This window comes from Humulus lupulus, chromosome 1 (assembly GCF_963169125.1).
Source record: "Humulus lupulus chromosome 1, drHumLupu1.1, whole genome shotgun sequence".
In the NCBI taxonomy this organism is placed as follows: domain Eukaryota; kingdom Viridiplantae; phylum Streptophyta; class Magnoliopsida; order Rosales; family Cannabaceae; genus Humulus; species Humulus lupulus.
In genome coordinates, this window is record NC_084793.1 from 72,016,108 (window position 1) to 72,038,977 (window position 22,870).

Genomic DNA, 22,870 nt, shown 5'->3' on the forward strand with positions numbered 1-22,870 from the left:
TTACCAGCTTACCCTACGGACTAGCCCATACTTACATCTTGGGAACTCGGTAGTATAATTGAGTGGGAGTGTTAATCATAGATATGAACATCTATAGCTTCTGATGAAGAAGTAAAACGATGGTTTTCTTTTAGTTTGGTTCAAGGTGCTAAATGCTAGAGACCTCATTTGAGTAATTAATATTAGTTTACTGAAATATCATTTACAAAGAATTAATTGTTTTAAGGATAAAATGCAATGAGGGGTAAAACGGTATTTTAATCTCATCTCATTGTAGATCGTCTATAGTGATTGAGTGACAATTATGATTGTAACAATGGATAACTAATAACGTATATATATTGCTTATAGAGCGTTCTATGTATTTAAGAGTGCAATTCTGAGTTTTTAGTGGAGTCACGAGAAATTAATAAGTTAGTAAATTTATGATAACTTATTGAAGCTTGATTTCATAGGCCCATGATTCACACTGTACCTTGGATAAAATCATCTAGATAATCTCAATTAATTGCTTTAATTATCAAAGTTGACCAAGTCAATTTTGGATAGTTTTACAGAGTCATACAATTTAGAGAAGAAAACAAATTTTAGGGCAGATTTATTAATTAAGAAAAATTGGAATCTAAATTAATAAATAAGTTTAAATTAAGGTTCAAATTATAAATAATTAATTCGATAAAGGATTTAAATAATTATTTAATTAATTAATCAATAGAAAATAATAAGACCAACGAGCTTATAATTAAATGGGAAATCTCACGGGCCTAAAGCCCATGAGAATTTCGACCTAATGGCTTAAATTACCTATAATTTTATTGATTTTTTTAATTAAAATAAGTGACATAATTGAGCCTATAAAAAGAATGCTAAGTGAGAGTTAATCAGTGTGTGAATCTGAGAAGATCGGTAGATCTATTCTTGATGCTCTACGTTTTCAGATTCTCTCTACAACAAAAGTCATTTTCTAAGCCTCTAAATTCTCTTCTCTTCTCTATCTCATGTGTTGAGAATTGTCTACTCTAGTCTAGGTGATTCTAAAGATACTATGAAAGGTTGTGAAGAAATTTGAAGATCAGTTCAGTTTCTTGGTGATACCATGCGACAGAAATGATTCAAAGGTTAGAGAAACTAAAGAAATGACTAATACATTCCGCTGCGTATAATGTAAGTGTTCTTATAATTATCTCTGTTTAAATTCAATTATAGAAACATGTTCTAGGTTGTCTTATATTAATTTGTTTAATATAAGATTTACATGAAAGTAAACAAGATCCTGTATAAGTTTTCCCAACAATATTTTGTCTCATTACTTATTTGGACCCTGTGTTTCAACAAATTACTTTTTTGGTGTAAAATGGTTCAAATAGATCCATAAACCTCATTTTGGTCAAAGTTTTTTGACCTAAAATCACAAATAATTTACAAAACTAATAATTCAGAATAAAAACACAATCATTTCGACTAAAAATTGTGTTGTTTTTTCAATTTTTTTCATTAAAATTGGGTTTAGGTTTAAGGGTCTATTCGAACTATATTACAAACCACAAGTTTTTTTTTTATTGTATTTGGAGTTGATTATGTAATTTTCACAAATTTATGAGGGGATGATGTGGTTGAAGTAGTTTAGAATATTTGATGAGTAGTAGTAGTGGCTAGAGTAATGATGGGTTATGATATTATAGTTGATGTTGTTAAGTGGAGAAGTGAAGAAATTTGAGTTTGGAAAAGTAAGGTTTATGTTTTAGAGAGTAATGGGTAGTAGTAAAATTTTATTAATGGCTTGTTTGTAGTTACACCATTTGCTATCCATGATGGGGTATTTATAGTGGCTAGCCCACTTTATATTTGTGGCTAGAATTATTTGTTCTCGATTTTTTTTAGTGTATTTGTTTTACAAATACAACTTCTAGATTAATCTACACAAATTTAATTGTTTCTCAAGCATAACTAAAAAATTCTGAACTTAAGTTTTCTAAAAATGCTTATAAGAAATTCTAAAGTATTCTTATTTTTACTATAGTTAAATTCATTTTGAAATTTTAGAAGGTTGTGTGTCATTGACTTAAGGGGTTTTAACTATTAAAAAGTCCTTAATAGATTAATTTTAGCAATAAAGGAGGAAGTGAAACATTTGTTAAATGGGAATCATTTTTAATGGAAGTTGCTTTCAGAATCGGAGAAAAGAATATAAGGAAAAAATAACAGAAATCAAACTTCATTGATGTACACAAATTTTAATTAGGTACCAAGATCTTCTATATCCTTCGACTCAAAACAATAAAAATCTTGAACCATCAATGGAAAATGGTTTTAGCTAGTATTTTCTTTTCACTTCTTAATGTAATCATTTAAGATGTGAGTTGTTGGCTCCAATTTCGCATTTCGTCGCCAATTCTCCACAGCTCTGTGAACCGTAGCACTCGCCTCGCAAATCTCTTCACCAGAGAACTGGTGCTCTATGATCCCTAAAGGTCTAGGCTGCAACACATTTACCACGGTTTCCATCTCTTGCTCCAGCTGCCTGTGAGATGAGAGAAGGGGCCAAAATAGTTTTCTTTAAGCATTTGAAAAACAAATATAAATGAGTGAAAACATTCAGAAGATTCTTGAGAGCAGATGATCCTTTTTTTTATCTGCATTGATTTCTAGGGTACTAAACAACATAGACCCCAGCCAAACTCACTCTCTCTTGTGCATAAGCATCTACTAGCCAGTACATGCATGGAAGCACCCATTGATTCAATAAACAAGTTTGACCTCCCCTTTTTATCAGATGATTGATCCAGGCTTGAGAAAGTTTGATATGAATGGAATCCAATAGTCTCCTTGTTACAACAAGACAAATAAACAAACTCTACTAAAATTTCAATGGAATGCGTAAAGGTAGAAAAAATTACTCATTTTGGAATAGAAATATGACTGAAACATGGTATTGGTGAATACATATTAATTTAATTCACCACTTTTCTTCATGAAAAATGGACAATATAATATCCCTTCTTCATGGATAATAATGCAAAAAATACAGATGCAATTAGTAGCATGCAATGCATATAAACAAAACCAGACGTTTCTCAATTACCCATTTCCTATTCAGTGCTATAGATTACAATTTTGGTCTGAGATTACCCCGTTCATGAATTGACTAAGTCTCTCAAAGTAAAACAAGCTTTGGAAACCACATTTTTAAAACAGAAGAGGTTAAACCCATTTCATATTCCTCTTCTTTCACCAACTTCTATGACCTTCCAGCACTAGAAGGAATCGGTGGAGAAATTTTGTGCTATATATGGTAATCTTTCTTTTATTATATACAGAACTTTCCTATTTTATATTTGTCAAAAAAAAAGTCAAAAGGTTTTCAACTTCGAATCTTTGCTCAAAACTACTTTTTGAGGTTAAATTGAAGTGCAGCCTTCTGTGCCAAAACCCACAAAACTTATAAAACGCAATTAAGAGCAGGTTAATTACATATACACTGGCGACAACAACCAAAATTTTAAATTTCCCAATTTTAATTCATTTCTCTAAATTGCATGTTGGGTCTGAGATGACCCCTAGCTGTGAGAATTCTAAGCATGCTGAACTATATTAAAGTAGATATGCAATTAAATTGTTCTTGACTAAACATCAATCATCTCTACAAGCAGAACCCATAAATCGACATTGAAGGTTCAGCTGAGTAATTAGATATAGAATCCACACGAATAAGGCCATAAAAGAGACATTATTATAATTGTAAAGAAATAATGAGAGAAAAAAGAAATAACAGAGGTACCTAAAGATCTTGGAAAAGGAGAAGAGGTTTCCACGTCCAACAGAAGGCCTAAGCATTTCCTCTTCGTAGTACGACGAAGTTTCGGTTCTTTCCTCTTCCAGAAGAAAAGATGTATGGATTCTTTCCTTCACAATCCACGCTTGATCACAGTTGAGAAGAAAAGACTGTAGTGTTGTATTCTAGACAAAGAGGAAGAGTCTTAGGCCCAAGATGGTGAAAGGCCCACTAAAGAAAGTATTGGTGGTGGTCCATCCCATCACTTCAACCACATCATCCCATCATAAATTTGTAAAAATTACATAATCAACTCCAAATACAATAAAAAAAAAACTTGTGTTTTGTAATATAGTTCGAAAGTGTTGTATTCCAGACAAAGAGGAAGAGCCTTAGGCCCAAGATGGTGAAAGGCCCACTAAAGAAAGTATTGGTGGTGATCCATCCCATCACTTCAACCACATCATCCCATCAAAAATTTGTAAAAATTACATAATCAACTCCAAATACAATAAAAAATAAAACTTGTGTTTTGTAATATAGTTCGAATAGGCCCTTAAACCTAAACCCAATTTTGATGAATAATAACAACACAGTTATTAGGCGGAATGATTGTGTTTTTATTCTGAACTATTAGTTTTGAAAATTATTTGTGATTTTAGTTCAAAAAAACTTTAACCAAGGATTAACCATTTTATACCAAAAAGTAATTGTTCAAAACACAGAGTCCAAACAAGTAATTTTACAAAATATAGGGTCCAAAAAGATAAATCCTAAAAAAAAAACTAAAAACATAAGGAAACACAGGATAGGCTACTTGAACGTCTATTCCAAGCTGATGTGGCACCTTCCAACACTAGTTTGTGTTAATGTTGCAACTGACAAGCAATAGTACTCAATTACATATATACATTATCATAGTGCTAACATAGTCGTGATCTACTAACTTCATCCTCAACGATAATCGAACCACCATGCTCATCTTCATCACCTCCGAGACAAGCTCATGTTGGAGGGTAGATGATGGGTTTAGCATCAACGGTCACTACCATCAACCACCGCTCTCCCTCCAATGGCGTTGTGTGCCCTACTACTCTTTTATTCTCAGCCACTCTATTTTCTAAAGTAAACAACCCAATTTTCTTTCTCTAATCTATACATTTCAATTTATAATATAAGTATTTAATATTTATCTCTTATTAATTTCTGGTTCAAATTATATGTTTCTAAAGAGAAGATTTCTAGATTAGGACATTGTTATGCAATCAATATCTTACTAGTCTTAGTCAACCAGACCATTTGCTAACTTAATATCTCTAACACTTAGTACTGCAAGACCCTGCACATTCATTACAAAGGCAAGTGTGCCTACCAAGAATACAAACACTCGGCACCTCAAAGAACAAGGACATTAAGTAATTCCTCAATGAGAACACACATGATTATCAATTTAAGTTATGAGTTATTAATATTATATGATTTTGAAGAGTTATTGACACCTTTAATAGGTGGTTTCCATTTGATATCTGTAAGTTATTAAAATACTTATAAAAGTCACTCAAATTTGCTTTTCAGCATTAGTTATTGTTTGGGCCAAAATTTTCTCAAATTAATAACTTTCTAAAATAAGATAGATCATCTTCTTCAAACTGTGGATCGCTGACGTAGCCTTGGAATACACATTCAGTTGTTTCAATCGACTTTGTGAATGTGCTCTTCATAAGAATTGAACGAATGAATCAAAGGAGGAGTACCTACAAAAAGATTTTCTGATGCTTAAGTCAGTCTATGATTCGCTCTCCAATTCCACATTCAAGAAATGTAAAAATGAATCCAAGGTCCTCCAAATGAGTCTCTCGTCTACTATTTATAGAGAAATTTATGTTAAATAGAACAGAAAGACTCATTCTGATTGGTCCATGTGTCAGTCCTTTAATTCTCTTTCATGCTTCTTTTCTCCCCTTTGAAATCAAACTCTGAGCTTAATGACAGAGCAATTAGTATGGCTTTGTTCTCTTCGAGCTCTTCATCTTCTTTCATTATTCCCTTTAATCAAACTAAACAGTGTGTTTAATTTAACTTAAAGTTCATACATTTTTCTCTTATGGGACACCTTTCCGAACCTTCTCAGTAAGTTTGTCTAACATCCAACGAGAAGTTCCACATGTTAGACAATTTTCCAACTTCTCTTTATCTTTTCTAAATAGACAACAATCATTTACACGGGCATGAATCCTTTCATATCCTAAGTCAAATGCTCGAAGAAATTTTCTGAGTACATAGACTTAAGGAGCACATTATCAAATGGTAGCATATCATGGAAAACCCTAGCATTTCATCAAAACATTTGTCCGACAATCCATTAGAATCTTAAGCTTATGCAAAGCAACAATAGCAATTAACTTAGTGTATTTTGTGCACTATGGATATAATGGAATTTTTGCATCTTCTAATTTTTTGGTGAAATTGTCATCAGGGTCTTCTACATGTTAGTCAAAATCACAGTCATCAAGATTTGTAGCACTAAACACATGCATCAAAAGAATTCATTTCCTCAATATCATCACTTCTAGATACTTCTTCCCCGTGATGAAATCATATTTTGTAAGTTGGATCAATCCCATTTATGATCAAATGCTCATAAAGAATGATGACATCATGGTGACTTAAGATTCGACACACTTTGTAGGGACACTATTTTTTTTGGGTAATTAGCCTCTTTCCCTATTGTCTCTACAAAACTCTTAGCACCTTGCTTATACTCATTTGAGGCTCTACAATTAAATGAAAAATATATACTCAAAATTATTAGAGAAAGGTATAATCTTTCTATCTATGAATTTAATAAGTTAATATTAACTAAGTCCTCAATTCTTATTACTTGTTGAACTGTAACCAACTTTTATCGAACATGATGTCCAAAGTTGATAATAAGAGCCTATATATCTTCCTTTTTTTAACCCTTTCTGTGAGAAGGGACAAAAAGAAAACTAACATATATAAAACAGGAAATAAAAAATTATTCCACTCTCCTTTAAAGAAATAGCCTCAATAATCAAACAAGTCACGCAAACAAAATTCAATTATAAAACAGTAATACTAGATAAGTCTACATAAAATCAAACACTATTTCCTCTAGGCTAGCAACCAATTATTTGCCAATATCAATTCAAACAACATACATGTTTTCTTCTTTATCTCACCACAACACACAAATTTCTCAGATCTTACTTCACTATGGATGAATATTTAAGATATTCAAACTCCTCTAGCATTTGCATGTTATTAAAACAAAGTAAGAGGCATACCTTTGCAAATAAAAATCTTTCGTGAGATTGGTTGCACCCCAAGTATCTTGCCTTTTCTCTCGAAGGCAGCCAACCAGAAAAGCTTTAACTAAATTACAAAGAGAAAAAAAAAAATACAAAGAGACATATATTAGCAATATGACATCACCAAATTAACACAAGTCTCATTATTTATGATCAAAACCCAACAAAATAATCAAGGTGCATATATTGGGAACAATTACCAACATAGTGGGTATTAATTTTAGCCTTAAAAAAACTTGTTAGATATAAATTTGGAACACTTTAATTTTGTTTTGGTCATTGGTTACATACCACTTCCCTATGTGACACATGTTTATGAATCATAAACATAGTTAGACTTGCACCTATCTATCTACCTAGGACAGAAGTCATTGCTAAAAACGAAGCTGAAAAATCTATAAGAAAACATAGAAACATACTCTACAATATCAAGAGTTATACAAGAGTTATACAATGAGAAATGTTATAGAAATAGAACTGTAAAAGTTGAGGAAATTTAAATACAATGAAATTGAAAGTGCAATTATGAAAAATATGCATGTTGAGGAAATTTAAGTATCACCAATCTTTTACAAATCTTAAAAATAATGTTGAAAGCATAGGTATAAATGGATAAGCATTCTCATAAAAGTTGACATATAATACATGATATTCCATACTAAGACTAAGATTGACATTATCAAAAGAAGCAAAGTCATGGCGATATAAAATGCAGAGCAGCAGCTGAAGTTGTATTCCATTTTAACCTTGGTGCAGTGAAACTTGTTGTATTCTCCAATGGTGTTGATGAAATTTCCATCAAATTTTCAAACAAGGGCTCACGCAAAATCTACAAAATAAATTTCTTGCAAATTTCAATGATAATATTTTCTAAAAATAAAGGATAAGGGTCTTCTTACTACTTTAAAGTAGTTGAGAATGAAAGAAATACACATATATAAATATAAAAATACATAGATATAACTAATTTTTGAAATTTTCAAAACTGTAATATAGGATGTTGAATGTAGCTTCAGCATATATGCACTTTTACATAAATTAATATCAAAAGAAGAGTTATCAAAACTGATACAAACAATTTTAATAAACAAAAGTCTAATAAACTGATAACATTTTATTGAACGTATGAAATGCAGGGGACACAATTTTAATATCAAAAGTCTAACAAGGTGCATATATTGGGAAGAGAGGGATGCCTCTCAAGCTATGTACGTAGACCCAAAAATGATACAAAGTTTACAAACAATTAACTAATATTTATCAAAACATGAAAGTCACATATAATATTTATATGCATAAACTTAATTAAATGTTATCTAGTTTCTAATCCATTGATATCTTAAATAAACAGAAGCTAATTTGTCTACATTGCCAATGTCATAACTGGTCTGGAACTAGTTATATATGTCTGATTTGCTCGATTAAATCTTAGCCCCATTGGTTGTGAACTAAAAAACGCTCTATAGAAATCTTCGATTGACTGATTAATTTCCCCCTGTTTTCAAAGCCTGGTAGGTACTAGAGACTTAGAAAGTGGACAACAATTGAAACATAGTTAACTAGAGACCAGAAGCACGATTAGAGTTGATCGATATAGCGATGAGGCTTACATATTAAGATTTGAATAAATGCACTATCTAGGAACTAAACAAATAAGGTAAAAACCATATATACAAAAACAATACCAAACACTAAAGGAAAAAAATATAAACGAAAAGCACCATATACCAAACTAAAACTTGTAAATGAAGAAGATATGCCATCAACGTAAAACCAGCGATGAAGATGAAGCCCTTACTGTCCGTAGTTCTGCACATATACTCAAGTGGGAAAAAAAAAATAGGAAAATGAACAGTAGATTAAACAAAGAGGAAGAAAAGTACAGTACAGAGCAATAAACTTACAGATCTATGAATCTGAAAATTACTACCTAATACCGATTGAAGAGATTAAAGAGAATGAGAAATATTGAAATAAACCTAGAAAATAAAGGAGCTAGGATGAAGACTGGTGAACGATGACTACCGAACTTCCATGGACGATGGTGGAGAAGGATGATCGGAGGAGTAGATCACTAATCGGAGGAGCAAAGCTTTGACCGGTCGAACAAAATGCAAGGATGGCTTTGATCGGTCGAACAATGTAAGAAAGAACTATACGAATAAAGGATAAAGCCCTAATAGCTATGGTTATATTTTTATTATTTTTTTTTAGGAGAATTAAAATATGGAAATGTTACTTTTTTTTTTCTTATTATTAATTTTCTTTTTTTATACTTGATTTTTTTTACTATTTTTTCCCTTTTTTTTTTTTTTCCTACTAATTTTTTCTTTCATCTTTTTTTTTTTTCATTTTTTCATTCTTCTTCTTCTTTTTTTTTCATTTTTATTTATTTATCTATTTCTTTCTTTCATTCATTTGTATTGTTTTTTTTCATATTTTTTCAGTTTTTTTTTTAATTTTATTTTTTCTTCATTTTTGTATTTATTATTTTCTCCTTCTATTTTTTTTCTTTTTTCACACATATGAGCTTTTTTTTCTTCTTCCATTTTTTTTCATTTTTTTCTACCAATTTTTTTATTCATATTTTTTTTCTTTTCATTTTTCCATTATTTTTCTTCTTCTTCTTTTCATTCTTATTTATTCATCTATTTTTTTTTTCATTCATCATTTCTTTTGTTTTTTTTTCATTTTTGTACTTATTCTTTTCTCATTCTATTTCTTTTTTTTTCTTTTTTTTCACACATATATTTTAACATTACATAATTATTCTACTATTTTTTTTATTTATTATATTTTATTATTGTAATTTTTTTTATAGTTTTTTCCACTATATGCAAAAAAAATTGAAATCAATTTTTTCAACATTTTCTTTTTACTGTAACACTTATAGGAATACCAAAATTTGGAAATAAAACTAATAAAAATATGAAAACGTGAATGGGTAACTGGTTACCTTCACATTCTTTGTGTGTATATTTCTGAGGGTAACTGGTTACTTTCACGTTCTGGTGTATGTATATTTATGGTTTCTTTATGGTAACTAGTTACTTATGTTACTAAAATCATAGTTACTTCTTCTTCCTTTTTTAATGAAGTGTTCTTCCATGTTTTCCTTCAAATTTGATGTTTCTTTTCATATTTAATATAAGTAACTCGTCACCCCTCTTAGGTAACTGGTTACCTCTCTTATGGCAGAAAGTTACTCATCTCAGGATAACTGGTTACCCCTCCTGGTGCATGTTATTTAACCTAGCTCTAAGATTTTTTTTTAAGATCAATCAAGTAATTGGTTACCCTACCCAGGATTTGAAAAAAAAATGTACAATCTTAAAAAAACATGTTTATAATAAATAAATAATAATTTTAAAAACAATTCATATTACAAAAAAAAAAAATTGCAAAACAACCAAAGAAAAATTTAATATAAAATTAGTAATATAAAAATAATTTAAAAAAATAAATAACCTAAAAAAATAATAATCAAATTACAAACACACCCTTCCAAATTTGATTAAGAGTAAAACTATGGCATAAACTAACTTTTATAAAAAAAATACGGGAAAATAAACTCATAAAAGTGAAAACTCTTAAAAAAAAACTATATATTAACTTTTTTTGAAAAAAAACCATAATTTTGCACATTCTATTAAAAATCTCATATAAAATGTAATTTTCTTTTTTTTTAGCCCAATTAGTTTCAAAATAGGTAGGCTTTTATTTTTATTTTGCAACAATGTAGGCCCAATATTTAGTTTTTAATCATAACACTTTTAAAAAACGTTAGTTTTTTCTGAAAAATATAATATAAAATATTGTAGTGTAAATTTTAACAGCTTGTATAATAACAATAATTTTCTAAAATATAGTATTTATAGTGAATTCTCAATATTATAATAGTGTAAACATAAATAATATAAAATTTCAAATATAAATATCAAAAATTTTAAAAAATATGACTTTTATACTATTAATGTGTAAAAATATAAGAATTATACTTTCTTTAATTTGTATGGGAAAATTTATTAAAGACAAAAATAAAGTATAAAAAACACAATTAGTAGCTAACTAAAATATGGAAATGTCACATTTTTTATCATAATTATATATTTTTTTTATTTTGAAGGTGATTTTATTTTATTTTTCAATTTTTTTATTTTTTTCCTTTGTTGTTTAATTATTTTTTCTTTCTTTTTTTCTTACTTATTTGTTATTCCATTTTTTTCTTCTTTTTCTATTAATTTTTTCCTTTATCTGTTTTTTTCTTTTCATTTTCTCATTCTTCTCCTTCTTCTTCTTCTTCTTCTCATTTTTATTCATTTTTTTATTTCATTTGTATTGTTTTATTTTTTTTGTTCATATTTTTTAGTTTTCTTTTTCTTTTTTTTTTCTTTTTTTTCTTCATTTTTGTATTTATTATTTTCTCCTTCCATTTTTTTTTCTTTTTTCACACATACGAGCTTTTTTCTCTTTCTTTTTTTCTTCTTCCATTTTTTTCTACCAATTTTTTTATTCATATTTTTTTCTTTCCATTTTTCCATTATCTTTCTTCTTCTTCTTTTTATTTTTATTCATTCATCTATTTTTTTTCCTTCATCATTTCTTTTGATTTGTTTTTGTTCATATTTTTTTAGTTTTCTTTCCTAAGTTTTTTTTTCCATCTTTTTTCTTCCTTTTTTGTACTTATTCTTTTCTCATTCCATTTTCTTTTTTCCCCCTTTTTTCACACATATTTTAACATTACATAATTATTTTAATATTTTATTTATTTATTATCTTTTATTATTGTAATTTTTTTTCTAGTTTTTTCACTATATGTAAAAAAAATTCAAATCAATTTTTTCAGCATTTTCTTTTTACTGTAACCCTTATAGGAACACCAAAATTTAGAAAGAAAACTAATAAAAATATGAAAACATGAATGGATAACTAGTTACCCTGATGGGAACATTCAAATCTAGAAAAATAAATTATATGAAGAAGATGGGAAAGAAGGGAAAGGGGGTGGATATGATTTTTTTTTCTATCTTCAGATTTGTGGAAACTCGTTACCTTCTCGTTTTTTGTGTGTATATTTCTGGGGTAACTAGTTACATTCACGTTTTTTGTGTGTATATTTCTGGGGTAACTGGTTACATTCACGTTTTTTGTGTGTATATTTCTAGGGGTAACTGGTTACCTTCACGTTATGATGTGTGTGTATATTTTTTGGTTCTTTATGGTAACTAGTTACCTGTATTACTAAAATCATAATTACTTCTTCCTTTTTTTTAATGAAGTGTTCTTCCTTTTTTCATTCAAATTTAATGTTTCTTTTCATATTTAATATGAATAACCCATCACCCCTCTTATGGTAACTGGTTACCCATCTTATGGCAGAATGTTACTCCTCTCAGGGCAATTGGTTACTCCTCCTGGTACATGTTATTTAACCTAGTTCTAGGATTTTTTTTACATAATTATCAAAGATCAATCAATTAATTAGTTATCTTACACGGGATTTGAAAAAATAAACATACAATATAAAACTAAGGAAAAAATGTTTATAATAAATAAAAAAATAATGAACACAATTCATATCACAAAAAAAATTGCAAAACAACCAAAGAAAAATTTAATATAAAATTAGTTATATAAAAAAAAAATAAGCTAAAAAAATAATAATCAAATTACAAACATACCCTTCCAAATTAATAAAATTTGATTAAGAGTAAAACTATGTGTTGATGCTCAAAATCTCATCAAGGGAAAACACGCGGTTTACAAGGTGTGGATGCTAAGATGTCATGGCCTCGCACGGCCCCGCTCAGACGCCTCGGCCGCACCACCCAAAGGGCCTCGCGAGATGCCTAGGCCACACCTCCCAAGTGGCCTCGCGAGATGCCTAGGCCACGCCACCGAAAAGGCCTCGCGAGATGCCTAGGCCACGCCACCCAAAGGGCCTCGCGAGATGCCTGGGCCACACCTCCCAAGTGGCCTCGCGAGAAGGTCTCAGCCACGCCACCAAAGTGGCCTCGCGAGATGCCTAGGCCACGCCACCGAAAGGGCCTCGCGAGATGCCTAGGCCACGCCACCCAAAGGGCCTCGCGAGATGCCTGGGCCACACCTCCCAAGTGGCCTCGCGAGAAGGTCTCGGCCACGCCACCAAAGTGGCCTCGCGAGATGCCTAGGCCACGCCACCCAAAGGGCCTCGCGAGATGCCTGGGCCACACCTCCCAAGTGGCCTCGCGAGAAGGTCTCGGCCACGCCACCAAAGTGGCCTCGCGAGATGCCTAGGCCACGCCACCCAAAGGGCCTCGCGAGATGCCTAGACCACACCTCCCAAGTGGCCTCGCGAGATGCCTAGGCCACGCCACCCAAGTGGCCTCGCGAGACACCTAGGCCGCGCCACCCAAAAGGGCCTCGCGAGATGCCTAGGCCACACCTCCCAAGTGGCCTCGCGAGATGCGTCCATGGTTTCGCCCATGGCCTCGCCCCTGGCCTCTCCCATGGCCTCGCCCCTGGCCTCTCCCATGGCCTCGCCCCTGGCCTCTCCCATGGCCTCGCCCCTGGCCTCTCCCATGGCCTCGCCCATGGCCTCGTCCATGGCCTCGCCCATGGCCTCGCCCATGGCTTCGACCATGGCCTCGCCCATGGCCTCGCCCATGGCCTCGCCCATGGCCTCGCCCACGGCCTCGTCCATGACCTCGCCCATGGTCCCGTGCCCATGGCCTTGGAGGCGAGAATACTCACAAGGGGCAAGGTACATGCATGAATATGGAATGTACCTACAAACCTAAAGAAGTCAGAGTACGGATATAGTACCCCTACCAGACAAGTAGTGGGAACGCCAGGAGTGGGTATGCAAGGATAGGAGTTATGGTCCGTACGTCTACAGCCATAGGTCAGAGCCGACACCACTACCTCCTGCGCCACTACGTCTGCCACCACGCATTAGACATGGGTACCGACAAGTAGTGGAGACATCCTCCTGACACCTGCTTCTGTACGGGATGTACGACCACAACCTCTGAAGCCACTCCTCTGACACAGTACGTATGTACCACTTGATCCCCTGGACCACTATGTATCTAAGGGCATTAGAGCCTACTATAAAATGAACCCTAAGACCACCTGAAAGAGGGTTGGAAAATCTGACTGTAGCAGAGGCTTAAGTGTGAATGAAAGACTGAAGTCTCCATTATTGTGATATCATTGTGCTTGAGTTATTGTTTAAGTTTTTACAGCCTTCCAATTAGCGATTTCGATTTAATCATTTTTCCAACTTAACTTCGTTGACGAGTTCTCACCGTCAACACTATGGCATAAACCAACCTTTATACAAAAATATGAGAAAATAAACTCATAAAAGTGAAAAATCTTTAAAAAAATCCATAGATTAACTTTTTTTTTTTTAAAAAGCCATATTTTTGCACACTCTATTAAAAATCTCATATAAAATGTAATTTCTTCTATAAATAATTATATAATGATATAAAATTTATATTGTTTAAACTTATTTTATTTTTATTTTGTTTTTTTCATAATTTTTTAAAATCAATATGATAACATGTGAGTTAAATAAAAACACATTAATATAAATATAATTAAACATACCAAGGATGTGACAGAGCTTGTTAACACCACAAGGCAAAGGAATGGTGTTTGGTCCTATAAAAACTTCACAACAAGAAAGGAACAATTCCTAAAGAGCAGCCATGGGAACCTTTGGGGCAATTTGGTGTCTTCATATGCCTCTTCACACACCCATTTTTCCTCTTAACAATCTCTTTTTTCGCATACCCAACTCTGCTCACATGCCTAACCTCACCCCTCCCTTGTTTAACCTCCATTTTTTGTCAATTTAGAACAGACCCATATGAGATTTGATGAAATTTTTTTATGGGTATTTGGTAAAAGAAAGAAAGTTTTTTTTTTTTTTGAAAGTAACAGTGGTGGAGGAAGGTGTGGAATGGGAGATGACATATTTATAGATATTGTGTTAATAAGGGGGGAAAGACAAGGACGAGAACTGGGAGTTAGGCAAAACTAAGGGCCATTTAGAGTAGGAAATGGGAAACTATTTAAGAAAAAAAAACATTTTTTTGGGGGGGAGGGGGGTTGAGATATTTTGTTTTGAATTAAAAATAAAAAAAGCATGTATTTGTAGCTCTTCTTGTTAAGGCAATATTTTGGTTTTGAGAGAGTCCCCTAGTTTGAAATGAAACTGGCGATTAATGAGACCTCTAGTTTTTTGGTGCGTGTCATGATTGACCGCCAGTTTTTTTTTTTTTTGAAATATATAATATAAAATGTTGTAGTGTAAATTTTAATAATAACAATAATTTTTTAAAATATAGTATATATAGTAAATTCTCAATATTATAACGAGGAATGCTATTTGTCGCGATTGAATCCTAATGTAAGTGATAGATGTTGTCGCGTGATAAAAAAAAATTATACTTTTTTGTATTATTTTATTTTATTGATAGACTCTAAAACCATATCAGGGCCCACTAATATAATTATCTCTATGTCAATCTTTCAACGTCTTCCTTGCTCTTTTTTTTAAGTTCTTTCTCTCTTTCTAGGAAGTCTCCGCTAGTATTCTCTTGTTTCTCTCTCTAGTTTTTGAAACCCTATTCTGTGTTCAATGGGTTTTGTTAAGTGTGTTTTAAAAAGGAAAATCATTAATTCTTACTTTTATTTGACAGTTCGTCTAGTTATATGAAAAGAAACCTAAATTTGTAGATATTTTATGATAAAAAAAACCAATAAAAAAACTAATCTTTTCTATTATAAAAATGTGAGAAATTAATAAGGGACTATATAAAGAACTTTAAGTAATGGTATTATTGTTTGTTTTACTTTTACAAGAATTATATGTTATTTTTTGTTTCTCAACTAAAAAAGTATTAACAACAACGGTTTAGACATGAATTATTATTATCTAAAAAATGCTATTTATTCTAAGATTTATTTTAGAAACTAAAAAGTTAAAAGTAAATTTTTCCAGTATTTTTTATGTCCTTATTGTTATGAGAAAAAAAAAATGATATTATCATTCCTCTTAGCATCCTTCTTCATCCATGATTCCTGATTTCTTAAGTAAGAGAGAGAAAATAAATAGATTTATGAAGAATATGTATAATCTCAATTTTGTATGGGTTTGTAAAAGTAACATGGAATTTTTTTTATGTATTTATTTAAGATTCAAACAGAGAAGTGAGAGAAAGATAAGAATAACTTGAAAAAGGAAGAAGATGAAGAAATAAAAGATTTCAAAATTATTTTTTCAAAGTAATCAACTTTTTTTAAGATTTGCAAATGCAAAAGTCATTTAAAAAAAAAAAAAAAAAACATAAATCTATAACCTAACCAACTATTTGTATATTTTTTTATAAACTTTTTAGAAACTAAAATTGCTTGAAGAATACCATTAAGCTTTAATGATTAGTTTATATTAAGCTCTTGTTGAGTTGGGTTCTCATAAGTTTTGGAGGGACTCTTCACGGTAAAAAATGAGAGAGATGGCAATGACAATTTTATTTTTTTTTGACAAAAATGGCAATGGAAATATATTTTTTGTGGCAGGAGGCAATGGCAATATTATTGACAAGAGAACGAGAGAAAGAACTAAAAGAACAAGGAAGAAGTCGAGAGATGGACATAGATAATTATATAGGTGGGCCCTGGTATAGTTTTAGTTTTAGAGTTTGTCAATAAAATAAAATAATAGAAAAAAAAATCTAATTTTTTTATTACGCAGCAACATTTATTAAGGGAAATTTGACTATTGATACATTAAATAGGGTACCATAACAAAAATATCTTTCCCACTATATACATGATCATTTGATCCTAGTATTTTCCTTAGCTCCAAAAATATCCTTATCATTTGTTTCCCACTTTCTCTCTCTACTCTCTCTATTCTCTCCCTCACTGTCTCGTTCCCGAAACCAAAATCCCCAAAATATCTCACTCTCCTTTCGCATTCATTGTCGAATCTATGGGCATTGTCGTCCACGATCACAACCACACATCAGTGGCAAGAAATATCAACCAGAGTAGGCGGGTAGGCGAGAAAACCCAAGAGATCGACGAAACAACCCCGAAATAGAAAAATGTGAGGGATTTACCTGTTTATTCTGCAATAAATTTTCTGGGCCTGGTTTATTTGTTAATTTTTTGTTCAGAGGATAGATCGGAGCTAGGGATTGAAGAAATCTGGGTTTTTTTCAAGATTTTTATTCACCTCGATAGTATATATTAGGTTCTGGGTTTGTGTAAAGCCCTGGATAACCAATACCGTTACACTGTGTATTTTAAAATAATGCAAGATTTGCTAATCAAGCCGTTTGAACAAAATGTGATCCTGAGGTCAACTATCAGGTTAGGGTTAATATATTTTTATTATAAATGGTTAATTTTCATTAAAACAGATGTTTGATACATGGGATCCCAAAAACAGGGTATATGTGGTAATTACAATCCCCAAAAGTTAATACAATAAAAGCCAGACTAATGGAAAAATACAAGTTTTTAGGGTTCTGTCCCTATACTTTCCCTCGGTCGTGGTGGACGAGCAGCTGACTATGTACACTTCTCTCCTAGAGCTCTCTAACTCATGGTTGGTCCAGTTTCCCTTTGCTTTTACCTGCACCACGTAGCACCCGTGAGCCAAGGCCCAGCAAGAAAACCATAAACAACAAGCACATATAAGAACAGTAGTATTCAATTAATCTTAACACAACCAGTTCAATTATACAACATAATACAAGCATTAAACTAACCAATGGTACACATATAATCTCAAGTTCATATCTTAACCAATTTCACAAATGTTCAGGGTTGGCATGCTTAGGCCGAGCCCCCTGTTTATCTAGCTAACCCTGGCTCGCTTAGGCCGAGTTGCGTTCAATACGCTTATCATCAGCCCCAACACTCTTAGGTCGTTCATTCTCATATTATATAACAAACGTACAATCACACAATACACGTATTCAGTTATTGGGAACCTCAGTCCCATTCACAACTACAAGGGTGCAGTTTTCTTACCTCGAATCCCGAGCGGAGAATAAAGAGCGGTCCCGAGCACGATCCTCAGTCCTGAGCCTTAGCGACAATCCTAGTCACAACAACAATGGGTAACTATCAATCTCTAATCCAAATAAATACTTAGGGAACAAATATTAGCCTCCGGGACCTCGTATTCCACAAAACCGAGTAGTAGAATTCATCCTGAGTGCCTAGGTTTGAATCCCCGAGCCTCCCCGAGCCTAAAACCTTGTTTTCCCTTAATTCCCCATTTAGGGCCGCGACCCACCCCTAAGACAGAGGGCACAGGCCACGACTTGCACCCCTCCAGGTCGCGGCGCTCGTGGCGAACCAAAGGCTCCCAGCCTCCAAAATCATGCAGGCCGCGGTGCCTGAAGAACAAGGTCACGACCCGAGCCCCTAAACCCAGAAAACTACCTTTTCTCAACGTTTCTCCTCGAGCCTAACCTCAAATTCACACCCCAAACCAGTAGCCAAACTTGGATTTAAGCCTAGAATTACCATCCTTTTGGTCTAAACATTATATCTAGCTCATAATCAATCCTTACTCCTATTAAACACTCAAATTCAACCAAAACTCAGAATTTACACAAGTTCTAAACTTCGCAATAATTCAGCTAAATTCAGCAAATTAGGATTGGAACTCTTACCTGAATTGATGGTCTAAACTCCTCAGAAACCCTTGATTGACCTTAGCTTTGGTTTTCCTTAGCTTGAACCAGCCCAAAATCTTGCTTAATCTTGAGTTCTCCTTCAGCTTTCCTCCTTAGTTCTAGAGAGATGGAAGAAGAACGTTTTGAGAGTTTTGGGACTTCTAGTGTATTATGATACATTCCCAAGTCTTCCCTATGTATATCCTTAACCCATAAAAGACCATTTTGCCCTTTAAGTTTATTCAGCCCTCTAATGGTTTGTAAGGGTACAACAGTCATTTTCCCTTTGGTTCCCGCTAATTCCTCAAGTGTTTCTACTATTAACCAATTAATCCCATCATGTCTAATTAATTACCAAATACTTATTCACTACTCAATAAATCCCAAAATATTCTTTAAATTCCCAAATTACCCTAGGCTCCCCCGAGCCGGGTATTAAACCCCACTGTGACTATTTCACTAATCCACTCACTAGGACCGTCTCGAGCAATTTACTGCAAATATATCCACATAATAATTTAGTCTCAACCATTTATCACATATAATCACATATATGCCCTCAACGGGCCAAAATTACAAATATGCCCTTATGAACGATAAAGGGCCCACATGCATACTTAATACTCATAAATATGCATATTATATACTCACATAACCATATTAATCATGCATGCCACATAGTCACGCATTTAACCAATTAAATACACATATAAGCCAATTATGCCCTCCTGGCATGCTAATCAAGACACTAAGTCCTTTTAGCAATTTTGGGCTGTTACAATTTGATTGTGCCTCGACAGGCCTCGATAAAATTAGGCATACTCTGATTTGTGCATCTTCCTCGATAGGCCTCGATAGAGTTAGATATATTCTGATTTTGCATTGCCTCGATAGACCTTGATAGGCCTCGATAGAATTAGGTATTTTATGATTTTGCATGGGCTATCGAGGTGTAATGACCCAACTTATTCTCGACCTTAGACCATTAATAACTACTATACATAAACACTAATCTTAAGAAAATATACATGTGAAACATTCATAACTTTATAAAAAAAAAACTGTAAGGCAAAGGTTGAAATACATAAAAATTCGATTAGGATATGGGATCCCATTGTTTTGAAAATAAAACATAACATAACTTAAATCTTAAATAAATTGGTTACAAAATTAAGTGCGAAAATACATAGAAATCATAATTAAAAGACTTAAACAACTTCGTCCTCGAATCGTTCACGCAGTCCACCAAATCCATTCTCCCTCAATACACAATCCCAAGCCGCCAAGAATCTTCCCGCCGCCATAACTATTTTCCTGCACATATAAAACAAAGGAATGAGCCTAATGCCCAGCAAGGAAAATCTACTAAAACATGAATCATAAACATAACTATAACATATAACATATACTATAAACATATATCACAATTCTAACCCATGTACATGGTAACTATTGGGGTTTGCTAATTAAGCAACTATAAGCCTCAAAATAATGAGGTTTGCTAGCTAAGCAACTATAAGCCCCAAAAACATAAAAGTGTTGGGGTTTGCTATTTAAGCAACTATAAGCCCCAAAACATATATCATAACATATAAAAACATACTATAGCATAATCATATAAGCATATAATACTATCCTATTTTCCTTACCAAATACCGGGATGTGAGAACAAGGACGGGATTTTGGAACACTCCTAAAAACCATTATTAAAAAGGTGAGTATTCTAAAAGAAAGAGATGAAAAGGAATGAACTAAACCACCGAGAAGGAACTTACCAACAAGAAACCTCAAGTTCAAAGAACTTAGATGCCTAACCACGAATGAAAACAGCGAGTTAGGAATTGAGTAGAGAAAAATTATAAAAACTAATGAAATAATACAGAAATGAACTAGAAATAGGAATACCTTGAATGCACTATAACCGAACTACACCTCGATATCGGAATACACACTATTATCCTTACTTCCCAAGTGTTTAATAAGCTTAGAACGATAAAGCTTATAACCCCAACCCAAGTGTTTAACACTCTAAAGTAAACCTAGCTGCTTGAAGGCTCTGAACTCAGCTTGAAGAATGAAGAAATGGCTGGGGTACTAGGTCCTATTTATAGAGTTTAAGAATGAGAAGATCTTCTTTTAGCTTGAATAAAGATAATGACTTTTTAATTGAAAAACATTTGAATAATCGTTCAGCAGAGGCTTAAGACTCGGTCAAAAGATTCTGAGGCTTATCAAGAGGTTAGGGATTAAAAGGAGCTCGGTTTCAAAATTATTCAAAATTCATGCCCTAGAGCCGATATATCGCCCATGCTAGGCGATATATCGCCTGGGCTGATATTCCCGAGGCTCGTCGAAGTGGTCGTACGAAGTTACGTGTTTTTCGTATTCCCCGAGTGGTGATATATCGCCCTCTAGAGCTACAATATATCGGCAAACCCTGAAATATTATACACGTAATTGCACTTTTTCAGCCTAATTTGAATTGAGTAAACAACTTTGACTGAGTCCTATAACGATTTCAAAGCTGCTGGCAGACTTTGGGATTTTCAAATATTACTCTTAATAAACTATTCCTCAAAAATACTTAATTTATCAATAAACATGTACATGACAAGTGTCATTATCTTATTGGGTCTATCTAAACCTTATAGTATAATAAATATCATCTTCATAATCAGCTATATTAATCAAACCTTATGTTATAATTAATATTCTTAAACTATAGGTTAAACTTATAAAATCTACAAGTGTTGGTACGAGTGTCCAACTAAGTCCCGGCTTGGACCAAAATCCACAGTAATAAACATACTATAACAACTACTAGCTATTACTATTACTACTACTATCTAACTAGCTAAGTAAAGTTCTTGGACTCTACAATTCTCCTCTACTAAAAAGAATTTCGTCCTCGAAATTTACTTACCAAACAATTCCGGATACCAGCCTTGCATGTCTTCCTCCAACTCCCACGTTGCCTCTCGTTCAGAACTATTACTCCATAGGACTTTGACTATCGGAATACTCTTGGACCGTAACTGCTTCATCCCTCTATCTAGGATACTAACCGGTCGTTCCTCGTAACTCAAGTCTTTCTGGAGTGCTATCGTATCTTACTTGAGGACGTGAGATAGGTCTGACACATACTTTCGTAGCATTGAGATGTGGAACATGTTGTGGCTATCTGCTAGGGCTGGTGGTAGGGCTAATCTATACGCAACTGCTCCCACTTTGTCCAATATCTCGAAAGGACCTATAAAACGGGGACTAAGCTTGCCTTTCTTCCTAAACCGCTTTACGCCTTTCATAGGAGATATCTTCAGGAAGACTTGATCTTCAACTTTGAATTCCACATCGCGTCGCTTGGCATCCGCATAGCTTTTCTGATGGCTTTGAGCAGCGAGCATGCGCTTTCTAATCAGCGCTACTGCTTCTTGAGCTTTTCTAACAGCTTTGGGACCAAGGAGCTGCCTTTCTCCTACCTATTCCCAGTGTAGCGGCGATCGACACTTCCTTCCATAAAGCAACTCATAAGGTGCCATCCCGATCGTTGACTGGTAGCTATTATTGTAGGAGAACTCTATCAACGGCAAGTTCTTATTCCATGATCCTCCGAAATCAAGTACACAAGCGCGTGGCATATCCTCTAAAATCTGTATCGTACGCTCGGACTAACTGTCTGTCTAAGGATGAAAAGTTGTACTAAGACTTAACTTAGTACCCATGGCTTGCTGTAAACTTCCCCAAAATCTCGATGTAAACACCGATCCTCTATCCGACACTATTATCTTGGGAATTCCATGCAACCGTACTATCTCTTGGACATAGATGTCTGCGTATTGATCTGCTGTGTATGAAGTCTTAATAGGCTGGAAATGAGCCGACTTGGTTAGTCTATCTATTACTACCCAAGCTGAATCATGCTGCTTATTCGTTCGTGGCAAACCCGTCACGAAATCCATAGCTATATTGTCCCATTTCCATTCTGGTACACTAAGCGGTTGCAATAAGCCTGCAGGGCGCTGATGTTCTGCTTTCACTTGCTGGCATACTAAACACCTAGACACAAATTCAGCTAT

At 33.4% G+C, this 22,870-nt stretch overlaps 1 protein-coding gene across 7 annotated transcripts; it reads right to left on the reverse strand.

The window, feature by feature from the left end:
• Positions 1-2,199: 2,199 nt before the first annotated feature.
• Positions 2,200-9,310, reverse strand: LOC133794326 (uncharacterized). Of its 7 annotated transcripts, XM_062231577.1 has the most exons (7): positions 9,084-9,310; positions 8,833-8,913; positions 7,851-7,933; positions 7,081-7,168; positions 3,779-3,957; positions 2,684-2,822; positions 2,200-2,521 (listed from the first exon to the last, which is right to left on the reverse strand). In XM_062231577.1, exons 6-7 carry the CDS (start codon positions 2,701-2,703, stop codon positions 2,329-2,331), a joined length of 213 nt encoding a protein of 70 aa, XP_062087561.1. In that variant the 5' UTR covers positions 2,704-2,822; positions 3,779-3,957; positions 7,081-7,168; positions 7,851-7,933; positions 8,833-8,913; positions 9,084-9,310; the 3' UTR covers positions 2,200-2,328. The 7 variants fall into 7 exon arrangements, with proteins under 7 accessions (XP_062087561.1, XP_062087524.1, XP_062087532.1 ...); XM_062231540.1 differs by lacking the exon at positions 2,684-2,822 and having other exon boundaries at positions 9,084-9,309; XM_062231548.1 differs by lacking the exon at positions 2,684-2,822 and having other exon boundaries at positions 8,833-8,924; positions 9,084-9,277.
• Between the last annotated feature and the right edge of the window lie 13,560 nt (positions 9,311-22,870).